Source organism: Chiloscyllium punctatum, chromosome 14 (assembly GCF_047496795.1).
Source record: "Chiloscyllium punctatum isolate Juve2018m chromosome 14, sChiPun1.3, whole genome shotgun sequence".
NCBI lineage: Eukaryota > Metazoa > Chordata > Chondrichthyes > Orectolobiformes > Hemiscylliidae > Chiloscyllium > Chiloscyllium punctatum.
In genome coordinates, this window is record NC_092752.1 from 32,489,172 (window position 1) to 32,511,255 (window position 22,084).

General features: G+C 39.8%; 1 protein-coding gene across 1 annotated transcript in view; it reads right to left on the reverse strand.

Annotated features, from left to right (window-relative positions):
- Positions 1–2,773, reverse strand: part of plk4 (polo-like kinase 4 (Drosophila)) — a 63,830-nt gene extending 61,057 nt beyond the window's left edge. The window contains exon 1 of the mRNA XM_072584164.1: positions 2,612–2,773. Within this exon, the coding sequence (XP_072440265.1) occupies positions 2,612–2,644 (33 nt within the window). The 5' untranslated portion in view covers positions 2,645–2,773. The remainder of the gene's footprint in view (positions 1–2,611) is intronic.
- Positions 2,774–22,084: the final 19,311 nt, after the last annotated feature.

The window sequence follows — 22,084 nt, forward strand, 5'->3', positions numbered from 1 at the left end:
AGGTGTGGTGGACAGTGAAGAAGGTTATCTCTGATTACAAAGGGATCTTGATTAGATGGGCCAATGGGCTGAAGAGTGGCAGATGGAATAGATTTTAGATAAACGTAAGGTGCTGCATTTTGGGAAAGCAAATCTTTGCAGGACTTGTACACTTCATGGTAAGGTCCTAAGGAATGTTGCTGAACAAAGAGACCTTGGAGTGCAGGTTCATAGCTCCTTGAAAGTGGAGTCGCAGCTCCTTGAAAGTGGAGTCGCAGGTAGATAGGATAGTGAAGGTGGTGTTTGGTATGCTTTCCTTTATTGGTCAGAGTATTGAGTACAGGAGTTGGGAGGTCATGTTGCGGCTGTACAGGACATTGGTTAGGCCACTGTTGGAATATTGCATGCAATTCTGGTCTCCTTCCTATCGGAAAGACGTTGTGAAACTTGAAAGGGTTCAGAAAAGATTTACAAGGATGTTGCCACGGTTGGAGGAGAGGTTGAATAGGCTATGGCCGTTTTCCCTGGATCAGAGGCTGAGGGGTGACCTTATAGAGGTTTATAAAATCATTAGGGGTATGGATAGGATAAATAGACAACATCTTTTCCTTGGGGTGAGGGAATCCAGAACTAGAGGGCATAGGTTTAGGGTGAGGGGAATAATTTAAAAGGAACCTAAGGGGCAACTTTTTTTGCTTACAGGGTGGTGCATGTACAGAATGAGCTGCCAGAGGAAATGATGGAGGCTGGTGCAATTGCAACACTTAAAAGACATCTGGATGGGTATATGAATAGGAAGGGTTTGGGGGGATATGGGCAAGGTGCTGGCAGGTGGGACTAGATTGGGTTGGGATATTTGGTCGGCATGGACGAGTTGGACTGAAAGGTCTGTTTCTGTACATCTCTATGACTATGATCTCCAATTTTGGTGTCACCTACAAACTTACTAACTATACCTCCTATGTTCACATCTAAAATCATTTTTATAAATAAGTGGACCCAGCACCAATCCTCTGGCACACCACTGGTCACAGGCCTCCAGTCTGAAAAGTAACCCTCCACCATCCTCTATTTTATCTTTAAGCCAGTTGTATCCAAATGGCTAGTTTGCCCTGTATTCCAGGAGATACAACCTTGCTAACCAGTCTCCCATGGGGAACCTTGTCAAAACACCTTACTGAAGTTTATAGAGATCACATTCACTGCTCTGCCCTCAATCCTGACTTTTTTGAAATAGTAACAAATCAAGTCCATGAGACATGAATTCCCATTCACAAAGCCATGCTGACTATCCCTAATTAGTCCTTGCCTTTCCAAATACATGCAAAGTAATGGGCAAGTCATGACTGAAAGTACCAAGTCAGAGGCAGCGTACAATTTCAAGTACCTTTCCACATTCATAAACACCAAAGTTACATCCAGGAACAAAATCCAGGTCAGAGTAGGAGCAAGAGACACAACTAAATAGCAGCTGTATACCAAAAAAAAATCCGTATGGAACTTAAAAATACTAAATACAGTAATTAGTGCAGAGTGTGCACTCTAAGAGGGAAAACGTTAGACTCTTGAGAGAGGATTGGAAGACACCACGTTTTGGAATGCAGGAATTCCAACACCTGATCAGAACCAGTCAGATGGATAACAAGACAAATGGAGTGAACTTTACATTCCTGACCTACGATTTGACAGACAGGGAGCGGAAAAAAGTTAGCCAAGTGCAAATCTCTAAGAAACAAAAATTCAGCAACCTCACCCTACGAAAATTAAATTGGCTTAAAAGCAATATTTTAAAAAGGAGAAATGTCAGCTGCGTGGATAAAATTGACGCATGGACTGAGAGAGGAAGGACAATCCCAATGCTCTCATTATCGCTGAAGTGACCTAGGCTGGCTAAGTTGATAGCAATTTATTAATGTCTCACACTTGGCATATATGGAGTTTTATCACATACAATAGTATCATTTTGACATTTCATCGGCAAGCAAGCGATCTCAGTTTGTATCACATATTTAATGCAAAGCATAACCAACTCTGGCATTAATACCCAGAAACTGCTAGCTTATCATCAAAACCAAACTCACCGGTTCATTGATGTCTAAGAATTTGCACTAATGGCCTAAATCTTAACTCAGTCCACACAAGCTGGTTGACTATCTCCCCAAAATAGCATAAATAAGGTATTCAGACAAAAAAAAAGGACAAATCACCGTCACGAACAAGACAACGAGCATCCGACAAGTGCCAATTCTTCTGACAAATTTTCTAGAGTTAACGGAGATAGTGATTACTTCTTACAGAGAAACAGAACGAGCAAGTTGCGTGATTTGCTCGCGAGCTTGATAACTTAAGCTTCCGGAGACATCAGGCACACGGCCCAGCCCAACTCCTGGGGATAACAAAACAAACCTCCGCGGAGCATGGTCAGAGAGAGAGAGAGAGAATTATGTGACCCGTTACCAGAACACGATGTTACAAACAAGCCCGGGACACGGAACAGAACCTGCCGCCAACAATCGATGAAGGGAAAGCCCAAGGGATGAACTGCCCGAGGTCCAGGCCGGGGCTGCTGACGCTAATCCGAAATATGACTCTCACTGATACATTGAAACGAACCAACAACGACGGTCACTACCTTTATCGTATCGCCGATGCAGACGGTCGCCATACCATTAACCGCCGCCCCTCCCCAGGGCACGGAATAACTAGTCAAAACACGGGCCACTTCACGCCATCCGCCTCGAAACACAATCCCCCCATTTTCAAAAAATCCGCCGTTTACACCCACAACGAGGCTCTGCTGACGTCATCGATGGGCGGAGACGCCGAGGGACAACAAACAAAAGTATACAATTTCTAAAATAATAAGTGACGATAAAAGAGATTAGGATGCATGAAGGTATATGTTCGACTCGGATTTTGGACTTTTCAAGAAGTATTTATGATGGTATTGTATCATGTGACTCGTTCCGTCGACAACGGCGCATGCGCAGATCGACAGCACCGAAAATAGTTTTGAGGGACATTTATAGAAATGGTTCTTGGGAAAGAGGACGTACATTCTTATAGCTCCATGTTGGCTTTGGGGTTGATCTTTATATAAGAAGAGTAACATAGTTGTGCTTGATATTTAAAAGCTTAGTAAGGCAGATATGGTTGTAACTTTTTTTCCCCCAATCAATAAAATTATTTGGTGTAGATATCGTGTTGTTGAGGTAGAGTGAGGTTTTGTTGGAGCAGGTCTTTATGCTTTGGTGGGCTGATTCTCGTTTCTGTATTATTGTTGGAAGACTTATTGTTTAAGTTGTTAAATCGAAATGTCATTTTCTTCTACCAACACTTCCTTTTCAGATTGCAACGGCATTTGTCTTCAGTAATCTTTTAGCAGTTTATAGATTTATAGAAGCTCTTGCAGTCTACTTTTATGTTCCTTGCAAGTTTATATTTCCCCATTTAATTCAATGTATTGACCCTCTTTTTACTGAATTCTAAATTGTTTACTCCTCAGGCTTGCTACATTTTCTTGCAACATTAAATGACTCCTGTTTGGATCCACTGTTATCCTTGATTTCTCTTGTTAACCATGGTGTCCACTTTTGCTGTGTTTTCTCACCCATATGCATAACTGTAATGATGCATTTGTTCTTTAAATGCTAACTAGTGCTTGTCCACTGCCAGGTCTTTTAATGAAGATTCTCAGTCTATAACAGCCAACTCATTCTCATACATTTGATGTTTCCTTTGTTTAGATGTAGGATCCCAGTTTTGGGTTTGATTACTTTTCATCCCAATGAAGAATTATATCATGTTAAGGTCACTTTTTACTCCTCAAAGATATGGCATAACACTCCTATGTACATTATGAAATCTTGGTTGACTAGACCACTCTGGCAGCAGTACCAATTGCTGGCTGCTGTGTCCTCTAAGCCCAATTCCAGCCCCAGCTGTTTGAATTCTTCATCCAGACTTTCTCAAATAAAAGTCTGACAGTCCATGAGTTCTTATCAAATTCTTCTCGCAGGCACTATGAGGCTTTTAGACATTGCAGTGCAGAGGCTGTTCATTCATCCCTTTAGTGTTTCCCACCTATCATCCATCAAGGTATACTGTCCATGAAGCAAACTGCATCAGTTAACTCTGCACCATAGTTTGACCACCTCAAATTTCCATCATTGTGGCTTGTAGTTTTAAGGTCATTGAATAGAACAACTTTATTTTGGTAAATTTAACAAGAAGAGGGAAGAACAACAGGTCAGAAAAACCAAAACTACAGAGGAGGCATTGAACAGGGAAAGTCCACAATTAAAATTAATACTGATTATGTAATTGATTAGAAGTTCAAAGTCTGCAAAGCGACTTTTTAAAATTTTCAAGATGAAAGAAAACAACACAGGGAAACCCATTCCAAAAGCACAAGCTTTTGATAAGTTGCTTGCTTTTTCATCCTTTCAGATAGTTTTTAGTTCTTTGCTGTTGACTCAAGGTTTTTTGTATACCAATGCTCTCTGTTGAAAATTTATCCTTTCACTTTCTTTAGAGGCATTTTATTTCCTCCTTCAATGGGAGATTTGCAAAGTTAGTGAATGTACGACAGTTAGCTGTTACAGGAGGTTTTCTGGTACCTGTACATAAGAGAGTGTGTTGGAGAGTGTTTTTTTTTATGCTTTTGTTTTGCGGACTAGGTGATGTTATACTAAACTACATGCAAGCCATGATCACCTGATCAGGAGTCATTGAAAATAATGTTGTTGAGCAGCCTTCCCTTAGTTCGGAAGCCATTGACTCCATTTGCTTTCACTGTTCCAGAAAAATACAACACTGTACACTGCTAACAACTTGATCCAGTAAACTGATTTTTCTTTTAAACTGCAGCCACTCCTTTGTACAGTGTCCTTGCTTTAAAACAGTATCCTCTTTTTAGTCCACAGTCCAAAAATAAAGAAAATAAAAGATGTGGTCTTTACGTGCTCGCTAGCTTTAGGAAAGGTGAGACTTCATTTCAAAAATCTGTTTTATCACAAGACATGTGACAGAGACAGCAAAGTTCCTAAGACTTAAGTCCTGTTATGACACTGATACAGACAGCTGAACCAAATCAACCTTTCTGCATCTGTATTTGCAACACAGGAGCATTAAAGCCTTCAAAGACTCTCAAAATTGACCACAATCATTCGGAAACATTTAAATAATGAATTCCAGTTTGTATCTTAAACAAAAGCAATTTGTTAACAATAGAATAACTATAGTTGAGCAGAATTACGCAACAAAGTAATCTAACTGGTCTGTACTATAAACCTAACAATGTTTGTTTTCAGCCCTGTTCACACAAACAACGGACAATCAAACACAGTTAAGGAATAAATAATAGAAAACAGCAAACCTAGCCAGATTACTGAAATGGTTTTTCACGACATGTTGTTCCACAACATGATGGTTTCTCACCCAATTGAAGATGTCGATCAGAGTTACCTTTACATTTGCTCAGATAAAGGCAGTAATACTTTAAACTTAGTTTTCTATTTTCTGAACTTCCAAAAGCTGTTAAAGGAGGTTAGGCAGGAATCTTTCAAAGCTTCATACAGTAGAATCAACAGCGAGATTCCTTTTCTGAGAAATCCCAGGCTAAAACCCATTTTACACTCTAAACACTTCCTGACAGACTGATCGTTTCCTAAACCAGGTCCCAGACCCCATACAACACCTGCCATCTACGTGAACATAAATGTTTTTTGATGTTCTGGAACCAGACCTTGTTAATAGACAACTTCTGCTGTTTGTTTAAAAGTAATGCTCTTTCCCAGTCTATGAAGCATCTGCAGAACGTTTTGATCAGGAACCAACCTACGTTTAGTTTCCAGGCTTGGCCTCCTGAGTAAACAAAAGCTTGTGTCTGTTTTCCTTTTAACACAATTTAAAAGTCAACTTTAGCTCACTGTTCCCAGTTCACAGCTCCAAACCAAATCTGATAAAAGAATAAAATAAAAATAATTAAAAATCAGCGAGGGTTCTAGCAATCCATTCATCCTTTCTCTCCCCTTCGACAAGTGTTGTAAAATATTTTATCATCTTTAAATCCTTAATTGATTTCATTTTACATTCAGGATAAGGCATCTGCAATCACATTATCTTTATCAGCAATGTGGACAATCTTTACATTGAATGGTTGAATCAATGGACTCCATTTGATCAGTGTTGCATTTTGAGTTTTAAATTTTGTGACAAGAAATCTTTCTCAGAAATAGGAAATTCTGTTAGCTCTGTGCATGCAGTCTTTTATTGCAAATAGAAATGTTAAACTAGGATAATAACACTCAATATCTGTATCCCAAATCTTCACTCAAAACAGAAAAATATCCACTTCATTTGGTTCCACTGTGAAATAATATTTCAGATTATATTGATTTAACCTTGTATTGATTTGACATTCTTGGCTTAGAGGCCAGAGTTTTCCCACAATTCTGACTTAAATAAATATTTTGAATTAATATGCTTTAATATGTTCATCGACATATGACCTTGAAATATTTTCCCACATATCTGCCTTCAAGACCACTTCCCTACTGCTAACTACACTTGTTGGTTTTGTCATAGTTACTTCATTAATGTCCACTTCTTCAGAAGAAAAAGCTACTTGCTTCAAGTAATTGATCTGTATTTGTGTTAAACAAATGTACTTGAAGGAACATGGCTTGTTTTTAACTGTCATATCAGACTGAGAATTCACCTTTGGAAAACTTACTTTGTAACTGCTGTTCTGAGCTATACATATATCTGTTGTTTCTGAAGCAACACCATATAAACATTCCGATTCTTTCATTTTATTCAAAGCTATCAAATGTTTTTGCTCATTGAAGTGAAAATCATTGCAAAATCAATATGAGGAATTTGAATCTGAGTTGCTGCAGGACCTACATCTGAATTTGCTGATTCTCATTCAATGTTAATTTCTTAATCTCAAATTCAATTAAATTCCTACTTTATATGAATGGAGGCCCTGCTTCTCTTCAGTGTTCACAAGAGAATTTCCTCATTTCAAAGCCTATATTGAACACCCTGGGAAATATTGATACATCCTGATAATATTTTGACAAATCCATATTGGATTCTAAATGAGAATTTGCAGCTGGAACCTCAAACATTTTAAATTTTTTTAGTTGTACAGGGAATGTCTTTATATCCTTAGTTTACATTGCCATTTTAAGAACATAGTATGAAATACTTGGACCTTTGGAGATTGTTAATGGATGTTCAATAATATTATGTTGACCTAACTGCATAGAATTTACCTGTATTTTCTTCTCTACATTGAACAAAATTACTAATTTGTTAGCAATACAATCAAAATTTAAACCTGATGGTATTAGATGAATCTGCTGTAAGACACCAAACCATTGTTTAATATACAGCACTTCTAACTGAACAGTCATGTGTTGTCCATCTTTTGTTATGATAGTGTTATGCAATCAACATTCCTGAATTGGGATCAGATTCTGTAATTTATTTCTTGTTTCAAGCAAAACAATGCTTTCTTCATCACAGTTCAAGTTTTCCTACAGAATAAATACTTCAAAACCTGGTATGGGTATTAAAGATGCAGCTTTGATTACATATTGAAGTTTTTCTACTACCTGATGTGTATGACATTTTTTGCAGAATTGCACGAAGCTATTTATGAAGTCTGGGTCAGGTAAAACATTACTTGATACTTGCATTTTTCGTATATCTACTCACAATATTTCTGTACAATATCTTGGCGAGACCACTGCCTGATGAATAACTGGAGTCGAGTGGTGCTGGAAAAGCACAGCAGTTCAGGCAGCATCCGACGAGCGGGAAAATCGACGTTTCGGGCAAAAGCCCTTCATCAGGCATCTGCAGTCATTGTTTTTACCTCTGATGAATAACTGTCTGTTCTGAGCGAGTCTGTATGCGTGTCTCTACTTCCTCATCAAGGCATCATTCTTAATGTAATGGCACTCTGGAATTCCTTCAGTCTCTGCCTCTGTGTGAGCTGCCTGTGCTAACTTCTTTAACCCTGGATCTGGTTTGTGATCTCAATTAATGAAGACATGCCAAATGCATCTTTTGAGGTATTATCTCATGAACAAGGACAGCTACTCTAACGTCTGCCTGTTGTATTACTTGTCTGTCATTACTATGCTTGCCTAGCAGTTCCAACCATTATTTCTACTTACAAAAGGTAGTGAAGTTTTAAATTCTTCCAAGAGAAAGATCTCTATGGGAACTTCAAACATGCTTTCAAATCCTAATGCGTGTACATCCACCTGTCCAAATTAATTTACGTAATGCTTTGAAAATTTCATTTAGGTTTGCCCAGGCTGCTTTCCTAAATTTCAGCACCTTTGCTTGTATGCTCTGGAGCTAACTTATATGTATGCAGTAAATGTTTTGTTTTAAAGCTTCATAATCCCTACAAACCTCCCTTTAGACTGAAGGGTAAATGTTTGCTGCTTTACCAGTGAATTTGTTTTGCGTGTTCAGTGTTTTCCTTGGGTCAAATCATTTGTCTCACTATTTTCTCAAATGACACGAAGACTGCCTCCATATTGTTTTTCTCAAATTTTGACAGGGCTCATACAGAGATCAGTATTTCTTTATGGAGTTTAGATTGTGACTATGATTTTCCCCATCAGAGACTGCTTCATTGTCTGACTGCTATTTTTTGAAATGCGTCATTCTGAGCTTAAATCATTTTTATATTCCTCTCTTTTGCGCTCTCTACAAACTCAAGCATTATTTTATTCTAATTCTCTTTTTATTTGCATTTCAATTTCTGTCAATTCCATGTCCAACTTTTAAAATCTTGCCTCATGCTCAAACTGCTTTAACTGTAACTCAATATGTGCTGATTCTAATGTCTCACTATTCGGAGTACCTGGTCTCACTTGCAATTTTATTGACCCCAAATGATGTGCCGATCTTTCAATTATCTTTGTGTTCCTAGCTCTGGCAGGGAATTCCACTTGTAGTTCACTTGTCAGCCTGGCTTTTGTGATCTCTTATAAGTTTGACAGGGGCATCTCTTGCACCTGCAGGAAGGCTTTGGCATTTTCTAATGTGATCTTATTTTTGACAGTCCAACACCTAGTGATTCCTTTTGTCACTTAGCATCCTACACCTAATCTTACATTTTCTTTGCTGCAAAATTTCCTAAAGGTATCCCCAAAATTTGTCATGACTTGCTGGGATGGTACACTGGAAATTAAGCACTGCTATTCCCAGAATCATCACAAATGTGAAAAGATTTAGTCAAAGAGACTCCAGTTAATCTGAGTGATGAACTCAGGTTAAAACAACTCACCAGGCTGTTGTATTTAACAGGAAAATAACTTTTTTATAAACAAGATGCCCTCAACCAATAAAAATTAGGAAATAAATATTACTAACTTGACAGCATCAGTGTGGACTATAGCATTCAATGGGTTGTTTGATTTCTTTTACTTGCAAATCATTTTCGGACCTTACTGTTGACACTAGTTTTTTGCTCAGCCAAGCTCTCTCTAATTCAGTGGCTGAAAATTTGTTCTTTCTTTAAAGACATTCTATTCCTTCTTCAACAGAAGATTTGCAGGAAAAGTGAGTGAAAGACAGCCAGTGGTGACTGGAAACTTCCCAATACCTCCACATAGAAGAGGGAGATTTTTAAAGGCTTTCTCATTGCAGATTTGGTGGTTCCCCACTGCACTGTCAATACAGTTAAAAATCACATAACACCAGCCTATAGTCCAACAGGTTTATTTGAAAGCACTAGCTTTTGGAGCGCTGGTCCTTCATCAGGCAGCTTCATAGGCATGGTCACCTGACGAGAAGCCAATTATTGCTGTTGTCAAGTAGTTCTGATTGTGTTCTACCAAGCCCATCAGTTCCAGTCCTCATTGTAGCCTTGGCTCAAACATGGACACATTGTTGGAATGAGATTAAAAGGACTGTCCTTGATATTAAGGCAGTATTTGATAAAGCAACCTTAAAAAAAAGTAGTGGGAATCAGAAGTAAACTTGCCACTGCTTGCGGTCGTACAAAAGGGAGATGGTTATCATTAATGGTTGTTGCCTAATCATCTCAGTCTCAGTACATTGCTGAAAAGATTCCTCAAGATAGTGTCTTAAGGACAACTATCTTCAGCTGTTTCATCAAAGACATTTCCCCCATCATAATGTTAGAAATAGGGTTGTTTGCTGATGATGGTATTATGTTTAATACAATTTACAATTACTTAGATTTTATTTAGTAAGTGTCCATAGTAAAGCCTGGTCAACATTCATGTTTAGGTTAAAAATTGGTAAATGACATCAGCTTCACGCAATGACCATCTCCAATCAAAGCAGAATATGATCATCTCCCCTTGACATTGAACTGCATTGTAATTACTAGATCTCCCATAATCCACATTCTGGGGGTTAACATTCACCAGAAACCTCACTGCTACAGTCACATTAATACCACGACTTAAACTTAAAATATGAGCCAGAATAATTAAGCTGGGGCAGTGTTTTGCAGAGGAATAAGGCAGTATTATTTTCTGGGTCTGTAGATTGTGAAGGAGCAAAAATGACCTTTAGTACAGTGATATGTACTTCTTGTCAGATGTGGGAGTTTAAAGAGAGTTTAAGGGTTACTGCGCATTATATCAGCCATAAATGCTGTTGGATGCGAATCTTATCAGATCGAATGGATCGGTTGGAGAGACAGTTAGAAGCGATGAGGAATTTGCAGCAGCAACAGCATGTGATGGATGGCAGTTATAGGAAGGGGGGAAAGTCTCAGATACAGTCACATAGATGGGTTAACTCCAGGAAGGGTAAGAAAGGTAGGCAGCTAGTGCAGGTGTCTTTTGTGGATATACACATTTCAAACAGGTATGCTGTTTTGGAAAATGTAGGGGTGATGGATTCTCAGGGGAACGTAGCATGAACAGCCAAGTTTCTGGTATTGAGACTGGCTCTAATGCAACAAAGAGAATCATCTCTTGGCTTCCAAGAGATCAATTGTGTTAGGGGATTCTGTAGTCCGAGGTACAGGCAGATGTTTCTGTGGCCAGCAGCGAAAAAGCAGAATGGTGGGTTGTTTCCCTGGTGCCAGGATCAAGGATGTCTCAGAGATAATGCAGAATATTCTCACGGGGGAGAGGGGCCAGCAAGAGGTCATTGTCCACATTGGAACCAATGACCTAGGAAGGGAAAAGATTGAGATTCTGAAGGGAGATTACAGAGAGGCAGAAATTTAAAAAGGAGGACCTCAAGAGTAGTAATATCTGGATTACTCCCAGTGCTATGAGCTAGTGAGGGCAAGAATAGGAGGATAGAGCAGATGACTACATGGCTGAGGAGCTGGTGTCTGGGAGAAGGATTCACATTTTTGGATCATTGGAATCTCTTTTGGGGTAGAAGTGATCTATACAAGAGGGAGGGATTGCACCTAAATTGGAAGGGGACGAATATACTGGCAGGGAAATTTGCTAGAGCTGCTCAGGAGGATTTAAACTAGTAAGGTGGGGGACCCAGGGAGATAGTGAGGAAAGAGATCAATCTGAGACTGGTACAGTTGAGAATAGAAGTAAGTCACAGTCAGGGCAAGCAGGGACAAGGTAGGACTAATAAATTAAACTGCATTTATTTCAATGCAAGAGGCCTAACCGGGAAGGCAGCTGAACTCAGAGCATGGTTAGGAACATGGGACTGGGATGTCATAGCAATTACAGAAACATGGCTCAGGGATGGGCAGGACTGGCAGCTTAATGCTCCAGGATACAAATGCTACAGGAAGAATAGAAAGGGAGGCAAAAGAGAAGGGGGAGTGGCAATTTTGATAAGGGATAGCATTACAGCTGTGCTGAGGGAGGATATTCCCAGAAATACATCCAGGGAAGTTATTTGGGTGGAACTGAGAAATAAGAAAGGGATGATCACCTTATTGGGATTGTATTATAGACCCCCTAATAGTCAGAGAGAAATTGAGAAACAAGCTTGTAAGGAGATCTCAGCTATCTGTAAGAATAATAGTGTGGTTATGGTAGGGGATTTTAACTTTCCAAACATAGACTGGGCATAGTGTTAAGGGTTTAGATGGAGAGGAATTTGTTAAGTGTGTACAAGACAATTTTCTGATTCAGTATGTGGGTGTACCTACTAGAGAAGGTGCAAAACTTGACCTACTCTTGGGAAATAAGGCAGGGCAGGTGACTGAGGTGTCAGTGGGGGAGGACTTTGGGGCCAGTGACCATAACTCGATGAGATTTAAAATAGTGATGGAAAAGGACAGACCAGATCTAAAAGTTGAAGTTGTAAATTAGAGAAAGACCAATTTTGACTGTATTAGTCAAGAACTTTCGAAAGCTTATTGGGGACAGATGTTCGCAGTAAAGGGATGGCTGGAAAATGGGAAGCCTTCAGAAATGAGATAACGAGAATCCAGAGAAAGAATATTCCTGTCAGGGTGAAAGGAAAGGCTTGTAGGTGTAGGGAATGCTGGATGACTAAAGAAATTGAGGGTTTGGTTAAGAAAAAAAAGGAAGCATATGTAAGGTATAGACAGGATGGAACGAGTGAATCCTTAGAAGAGTATAAAGGAAGTAGAAGTATACTTAAGAGGGAAATCAGGAGGGCAAAAAAGGGGACATGAGATAACTTTGGCAAATAGAATTAAGGATAATTCAAAGGGTTTTTACAAATACATTAAGGACAAAAGGGTAACTAGGGAGAGAATAGGGCCCCTCAAAGATCAGCAAGGTGGCCTTTGTGTGGAGCTACAGAAAATGGGGGAGAGACTAAATGAATATTTTGCATCAGTATTTACTGTGGAAAAGGATATGGAATATATAGAAAGTAGGGAAATAGATGGCGCATCTTGCAAAATGTCCAGATTACAGAGGAGGAAGTGCAGGATGTCTTGAAACGGGTAAAGGTGGATAAATGCCCAGGACCTGATCAGGCGTACCTGAGAACTCTGTGGGAAGCTAGAGAAGTGATTGCTAGGCCTCTTGCTGAGATATTTGTATCATCGATAGTCACAAGTGAGGTGCTGGAAGACTGGAGATTGGCTAACATGGTGCCACTGTTTAAGAAGGGCGGTAAGGACAAGCCAGGAAACTATAGACCAGTGAGCATGACCTTGGTGGTGGGCAAGTTGTTGGAGGGAATCCTGAGGGACAGGATGTACATGCATTTGGAAAGGCAAGGACTGATTTGGGATAGTCAACATGGGTTTGTGCGTGGGAAATCATGTCTCACAAACTTGAGTTAGTTTTTTGAAGAAGTAACAAAGATGATTGATGAGGGCAGAGTGATAGATGTGATCTATATGGACTTCAGTAAGGTGTTCGACAAGGTTCCCCATGGGAGGCTGATTAGCAAGGTTAGATCTCATGGAATACGGGGCCATTTGGATACAGAACTGGCTCAAAGGTAGAAGACAGAGGGTAGTGGTGGAGGGTTGTTTTTCAGACTGGAGGCCTGTGACCAGTGGAGTTCCAGAAGGATCAGTGCTGGTATTCTACTTTTTGTCATTTACATAAATGATTTGGATGCGAACATAAGAGGTACAGTTAGTAATTTTGCAGATGACACCAAAATTGGAGGTGTAGTGGTCAGCGAAGAGGGTTACCTCAGATTACAACGGGATCTTGACCAGATGGGCCAATGGGCTGAGAAGTGGCAGATGGAGTTTAATTCAGATAAATTTGAGGTGCTGCATTTTGGGTAAGTAAATCTTAGCAGGACTTATATACTTAATGGTAAGGTCCTAGGGAGTGTTGCTGAACAAAGAGACCTTGGAGTGCAGGTTCATAGCTCCTTGAAAGTGGAGTCGTGGGTAGATAGGACAGTGAAGAAGGCATTTGGTATGCTTTCCTTTATTGGTCAGAGTATTGAGTACAGGAGTTGGGAGGTCATGTTGCAGCTATACAGGACATTGGTTAGGCCACTGTTGGAATATTGTGTGCAATTCTGGTCTCCTTCCTATCGGAAAAATAGTGTGAAACCTGAAAGGGTTTAGAAAAAATTTACAAGGATGTTGCCAGGGTTGGAGGATTTGAGCTATAGAGGGAGGCTGAACAGGCTAAGGCTGTTTTCCCTGGAGCATCGGAGGCTGAGGGGTGACCTTATAGAGGTTTACAAAATTATGAGGGGCATGGATAAGGTAAGTAGGCAAAGTTTTTTCCCTGGGGTCGGGGAGTCCAGAACCAGAAGGCATAGGTTTAGGATGAGAAGGGAAAGACATAAAAGTGACCTAAGGGGCAACTTTTTCACACAGAGGGTGGTATGGGTATGGAATGAGCTGCCAGAAGAAGTGGTGGAGGCTGGTACAATTGCAACATTTGAGAGGCATTTGGGTGGGTGTATGAATAGGAAGGGTGTGGAGGGATATGGGCTGGGTGCTGGCAGGTAGGACTAGATTGGGTTGGGATATCTGGTCGGCATGGATGGGTTGGACCGAAGGGTCTGTTTCCATGCTGTACATCTCTATGACTCTATCACTCTAAGAGCAGGTCAAAGGCCAGGCACCTTGCATTCTGTAATTTATTTCCTGTATATCTGAAAGGTACAAATCTAGAGTGTAATGTGATACTCTCCTTTTTCCTGGTTGACTGTGGATCCAACAAAACTCAAGGAACTCCATCATCCAGGACAAAGTATCCCATTTGATTTGCATCCATCTGCAACCTTTAAAACATTACTCCTTCTATCAGTGTCTGGCCTTGCCAACCCAGTATGTATCATGTATAAGTTGCATTTCAGCAATAGTATCTTCAAAACCCAGTACTTTTGCTTCCTAGAAGAAAAAGAAACAGATGAATGGGAACATCGTCATCTTCTAGTTCCCCTCCAAGTGTGTACACTCTCAACTTCAACTCTGTAGCTGCTCCTTTTCTGTTATGGAGTTAAAATCTTGCAGCTTCTTCCTTGAGACCATTGAACTGTAGCAGCTTCCCATTACCTTTACAAATCCCAGTAGAAATAGGAAAGAAATGGTGCGTTCTCAGAAACTGTCATATGCAATAAATGATTTTATGGTATAAATCTATGCCTAACCTTCCTGTTTGCATCTCTCCAACATGTTTCTGTCTCTGCTGCAGGTCTGAAATGGCTGTTGGCAGGGTCACAAAGCATCCTAAGTGACTGACCTGTTTGCATTTTTAACGTAGCCCTAACCCAATCCTTCTCGAACCTCTCCCGATCATCAAGCTGGTTGGGATAGCCTTCACTTATTTCCATTCCTACTTGTATAGTCATGACCAGAGTCAATTGCTTTTTTTTTCCCTTTCTGCTCTCCCATCCTTACTTTTAGACCTCTCTTAAAAAGGCATCCTTTGTCAGTTCTTCCGACTCATCTATAAGCTGTCCCTTGGCTAAAGATATCATATTCTACATAAATGATAAGAAACAGGAGCAGAAGTATTTCAGCCCTTTGACCCTCTTCCATCATTCAATAAGGTCATGGCTGAATGGAGATAACCTTAATTCCATTGTCATACCTTTCTGAAGATGCCGATCTACAGATCAGGCAAGGCATGCAGGCTATTCTGCTGGTCTTAGAACCATTCCAGGCAATTAAGGGACCATGCCAGGCCCAGCATTGGGGGACTTGGAAGAGGAGATGAAATTTCGAACAGCTTTAGGATTTGTTAAGAAAAGTCAAAAGAATTATGTCAGTACTTTTAGCGATGGGGACAATGTTGGAGTATTGATTGATTAGCCAGAAAAGGCTGTGATGAAAATGCATCATCATGTGAAGAAGTATTAAGGGTATTTGATATTCACTTAAGTGTGTATAGAATTTCAGTCATAGATCATGCAAAGCTTAATAGAAGAAATCTGAAGCTGGGGAAAGCACAGATTTGATCATAAACCATCTTTTCTGATTAGAAGAGAATTGCACAGGGCTGAAGGCAAAGTTAATTTATTAAAAGTCATTGTTGGAGCATTGAATAATGCCTTGTCAGATGCATTACAAGCTAGGACCTAATGGTGGAGAAAACAGTGCAGATCACTCGGCTAAAAAAAACATTGGAGGCAGACCAGGATATTCAAGGGGAAAATAAGATGCCATGAAAAAGAAAGTGAGGCAATACGGAAGAAAGCACAGAAGAACAGAAATGAGGTTCCATTTAGTCAACTTTGCCATTTTGAATTGTCTGAGATGTAGAGGAGGCAAGCCACATAGTCTGGGATAACGCAGTGCTGCAGTTGTGGAAAAATGTTTCATTTTTAAAAAAAGAGCATGGAGCTTCAAATGCAAAGTAAAGTAGAAGGGAAAATCTGAAATGCTGAGACAGATTCAAGAGGTGGAAACAATACAAACCAGAAAAAGAATCTTTTTGGTAGAGTCCAACAATTCTGAAAATCAATACTGTAGTGTCTAATTGGAAATAAGTAGACAGCGTACAAAGTTTAAATTTGATACTAGAACCAATGTCATCTCAGTGTTATCGTATTAATTTAAATGGTGTAACAAGTTTAATTTATAGCCATCTTTAATGAAGTTGCAGAGTGAAAGAAGAGATACAGGACAATATAAGTCTTCTCATAATCACAATTAGGTACTGTATTTAGAGTTAGAAGCTGTGAACACGTTATGATTTGATGGATAATATAATCAGATGTATTAGTTTGAGTATGATAGTACACATGACTATAGTGTCTGAACCTAGAATACAGACAGTATGAAACTGTTGTACAGAGATATGGTTGAGTAAATTGGTTGGAAACTTATTATTTGTAGAAGTAGTTAAATGGAAACTGTTATCTGTACAAATAGTATAAAACCATTGCTGGAGTAACAAAGTTTTATAACAACCCCATGCATGCATGAATAAATTTTCAAACAAAAGAAAATCTATGTTTCACCTGCTCTGTAAGAGAATAAAGGTTAAAATCACTCTTTCAGTGGCAACATGAACAGAATTAGCTTAGATCGCATTAAAAGCAGACAATGATTTAGTGAGTATTTGTTTTAATATCGTCATTAGTAATTGCTATGCTGGAACACTGGCTCAATAGGGTGGCCTGGAGGGGTGGTTGTTGCTGTGTGGGCTAAATAAGGGATTGATCCACTGGGATGTTAGGAAAAGGGCAGGGACCCAGCATGTATTGGGGCAAGTAGCACCAGTTTGGAGGCAGAGGGCAGGAGGCAGAATGGTATTTGGGGCCAAGTTGAAGACTCCGACCCATTGAGGTGGCGGAATGACAATAAATGTATGATGAGTAGAGTGCACTACGATGATATGGATGGATTATTTGTACTCTTTATGTATCCACAATGTTTTCAAAGTTTGTGAGAAGATTTGTAGCTTGGGTGCTCGTTGTTGTGGTTCTGTTCGCCGAGCTGGGAATTTGTGTTGCAGGCGTTTCGTCCCCTGTCTAGGTAACATCCTCAGTGCATGGGAGCCTCCTGTGAAGCACTTCTGTGATGTTTCCTCCAGCATTTATAGTGGTATACCACTATACCACTAATGCCGGAGGAAACATCACAGAAGCGCTTCACAGGAGGCTCCCAAGCACTGAGGATGTTACCTAGACAGGGGACGAAACATCTGCAACACAAATTCCCAGCTCGGCGAAAAGAACCACAACATCCACAATGTTTATTTGCTTGTTTTGTGACTTAATTGCAGTTTTTGAATCAGACAAATTTAATTGGCATGTGAGAGAGATTGAAGAGACAGTGAAAATGTGATGCATTAAGAATGGATCTATATGAAACTTCTACATAGTTTAAAAACAATCTAAATTTACTTGGATAAGATTACTTTTTATAAGTTTAGCTTAGGGAGTTTCGCTCTCAATTGTGTTGGAGAATAAAAATGGATCATATTTCACAGTAATTCTATATAGGTCTTAACTTCATTGGTATGGGCATATGGTAAAGCAAGATTTTAGCTCTGTGCTTAATCTGAAAGGGACTTCAAGCTCATGACTGAGCTCAGCAGGATTTTTCTCTGTTTAGTTGTTGCTGAGATATGTTGCCATAGTTGCATGTAAGTTATCAAGAAGTCTCATTATAAGTGATGTTTTAAGTGCCAGTAACACTGTGCTTGAAGTGGATGTGTTTCTTTATACTTTCTAAGTACTAAAATTAACCAAACTTGCAATGGAGGAAATAACAGACAGAACATCTTACATAAATCAAGATGAACCTGTAAGTATTGTTGTTGTGTTAAAATGTGGTAGCCAGAAAGCCCTGTACCTGAATTATTACAAATATGTATGTTCTGTCATAACTTTTTCTATAGATCTCCATTATTTTGACAGTGTATAGCAATAATAGACTGCAATAAACTGATCAGAGGATTGGAGAGACATAAACAACTGTGGAGGTTTTTGGTTTCATGTAGTTGAAGGCAGATACTAGAATTGATCTATTAGGAAAAATTGAACATGCACGGGCGCTTTTCTAGAAGAGAGAAGGAGATAAGACAGAGCACTTTAAAATTATGAAAGTATTTGATACACTAGAGATAGAGAAAGAGAAACCAGAGCCAAAGACCATAAAACTAAAATAGTCACTAATAAATCTAATAGGGAATTTGGAGAAATGTTTTAACCAGAGAGTAAAATCTAATTCAACAAGTGTGAGGTGATGCACTTGGAAGAAGTAACAAGACAAGGAAGTATTCAATGAATGGCAGGATTCTAGGAAGCTTAGAGGAACAGACGGATCTGCGGTGCTAGTCCACAGATCCCTGAAGCTGGCAGGACCTATTAACAGTTAAGAAGTGTGATGCTGGAAAAGCACAGTTGGTCAGGAAGCATCCGAGGAGCAGGAAAGTCAATGTTTTGAACATAAACTCTTCAGGAAATGTTGACCCACTTCTGCTGAAGAGCTTATGTTTGAAACGTCAACTCTCCTACTCCTTGGATGCTGCCTGACCAACTGTGCTTTTCCAGCATCACATGTTTTGACTCTGATCTCTAGCATCTGCAGTCCTCACTTTCTCCTAGGATGTATTCACAAATTATAAGTGCAAGGACATTATGTTGGAGCTGTATAAAACTTTGGTTGGGCCACAGCTGAAGTACTGTATCACTAACCAATAAGAAGGATGTTGCTTGGGGTGGAACTATAATTTAGCAATGAAGAGAGGCTGGATAAACTCAGATTGCTTACTGTAGAGCAGAGATGGCTGAGAGGGGATCTGTATAGGATTTTCAGGGACATGGACATGATGATGAGAAAGTAACTGTTCTCCTTAATTGAAGGGTCAGTAACAAGGGATTATAATTTTAAGGTGGGAGGTATGAGATTTAAAGAGGATTTGAGGAAGAATGTTTTCATTCAGAGGTTGGTGGGGATGTAGAATGCATTGACTTGGAAGGTAGGTAAGCTAATACTACCCCGAAGCCTTATAAGGAAGCATTGTATGTCAATATCAGCTCTCGCTTGGGATCATAGTGTGCCAACAACACAGGGGATGATAGCTGCTTCTTCACTTCCCTGGCTTGGCTTGGCTATGTGACCAGTTCCAAGGTTGACAGGTTTTTAAAAGCTGATGAAAAGTTGCCAGGGTAGAGGCCTCAGGTTATGTGTGACATTTCCTTAATAATTCACCAGCCCAAGGAAAGACCTAACTTCCAGTACAGACATGGGAACTGGGGCACCTTTGATTACCCTTACTTTGTTTTCCAACAGGTGTAACCCAAACGCATTGATGCTGTAGCCCAAGTAGGTCATTTAGGATACCTGGAACACACATTTTTTCCCTTCTACGGCATACACCGGTCTGGGAGAAACATCTGAGGACCATGTCTAAGTTCTATGAGTGCTTCTTACCTGGTCTTCATTGTTAGTAGCATGTTTTCTACATAAATAGTGACCTGGAGTAGACCTTGTAAAATGTTCTCTTTTATCCATTGAAAAATTGCTCAGACTGATGACCCAATGTGGCAATCTAGTAGATTGGTACAAATTAATGGGTACCTTATGGGTATTAATTGTAACATACTTCTGGTAATCCTCAACTAACCACAATTACAAGTACACATAGTTTATGTCCAGCTTCATGACGGATAGCCTCCCTGCCAGCTTTGTGTATAAATCCTTTATGTGATGGATTGGGTTTCTATCCAGCTGTGAGAGGCAGTCTACCATTTGTTTAAAATCCCCACAGAGGCAAAGCTACCGGTCACACTTGATGTGACTGGTGATGTCTATTCCACAAACTAGACTGGTTTGTTGATTCCTTTGCTTTCCAGCCTTCTGATTTATGCCTCTACTTTTGTCCATAAGGCAAATGGCACTGGGCAGGCCTTGCAGAATCATGGAATTGCTTCCTGGTCAACATGTAAGATGGCCTTGGCACCTTTGATAGTTCCTAGACCTTCCTGAAAAACATCTGAGTATTAAACTAGGACTTCACTCAGGCAGCCATTTTCTAACCAAAAAGTGCTGAGCCAATCTAGGTCAATCTTTCTCAACCGGTTTCACCCCATCAAACTTTGGCCGGAGCCTTTTACTATAATCAATGGTAACTGACCCAGCAGTTTCTCATAAAAGACAGGGACCAATGTTGTACTCTTAATCTGTAAATGTTCTGCAGTATAGGTTCTCAATCTAGCTGTGGTCTTGCGTAAACTTCACGGTTGGAGTTCAGAGTGAATTTTGTTAAACTCTGGTTGTGCAATCACTGAAATAGCCGTGCCGGTATCAACCTCCATTAGAACTGGGTGACCATTCTGATGTGGATGTTGCTAAGCAATTTAACTGTTCCAAACCAAATGTAGGCAGATTTTCCAGGGTGTGCATTCTCCTATGAATTCCGAAAGTCAATTTAGGTCTCGTGCGATTCTTTTGCAGTGTTGAATCTGCATACTACAAGCAAGTAAGAAGCTATGGCAGCATACTATAATGGCTTTCTGGCCGGATCCTGAAGAAAATTTTAACCGTTTGGCTGAGGATTTGTTTTGTTTTGGGATTTTGCTATGGGCTGACCTACATTTCCTTTGCTCAGGATATGTCCTGAGCAAAGCTATGCAATTGCGTTCACTCAAGTGTTGTTCTGACTGGCAAGGGTGTTCATTTCTGTTGGAATACTCTGCAACTCGTGTGCTCCACATGCTGCATTTTCTAATGATAAAGCCAGTTGTAGTACCTGTTTAAAGTCTAGTTGGACTTTAGCTAGTAGGTGTTTTTATATGATTACATCATTAATTCCACATACCAAACAGTCTCTTAGCATTTCATTAAGAGTTAAACCAAACTCTGCCAGTGGTTTTAACCTAGTCAAAAACCCTGATATAATTACCCTGTTTCTTGAATTGCTGAGTAAAACTGAAAGCATCTCAGAATTAGAGGAGGCTTGGTGTCGTAAAATTCCTTAACTAAATCCGTCAACCCTTGAAAGGTTTTAGTTTCTAATGGTAAAAACAAAGACTGCAGATGCTGGAAACCAGATTCTGGATAGTGGTGCTGGAAGAGCACAGCAGTTCAGGCAGCATCCAAGGAGCAGTAAAATCAATGCCTCAGGGAAAGTTAGGCTTGTAACAACTAAAAAAAAGCTGCAGTCCACAAGCTGTTAAGAGAATTACTTTTTGCTTTTCATCTGCCCTAATGTGATTGGCCTGGAAAAAAATAACACATTCTTTCCACATAGTGGGCCCAGTCTTTGGTTGCAGGATCAAACAAGTCAAGCTTCCCAAATAGGAGCGTGATACCAGAAATGCTTACCCCAATTCAAAGATGATTGTTGGGAGTGAATTTCTTGAGGAGCATGCTTTTCTCTTGTTGCTATTGAAATAACTCCACACAGGTCAGTATCCCGTCACCAAGTCATCCTTTATTTACATGTGGACATCCTTGACACTGATCCAGCTTCCTCAAAGCCAGCTCTCAACATGACCAGAACCTTTGACACTCCTGTTTATATCTGGTCTGAATTGGTCCTGAACTTTATTTTAAAATAACAACGAGGCTGATAGTGTATATTGTTACTCACGGGCGAATCACATGACAACTTATGGTGATGCCAGATTTTCAGGTAAACACAATAATCTGAAAGCTGGTGTCTGAGATACTCCATCACTAGTTTTGTGATCTCCCTGTCTGACTTAACATTTAAATGAATTGAATGGCATGACATTTCAATACTTGATCAGC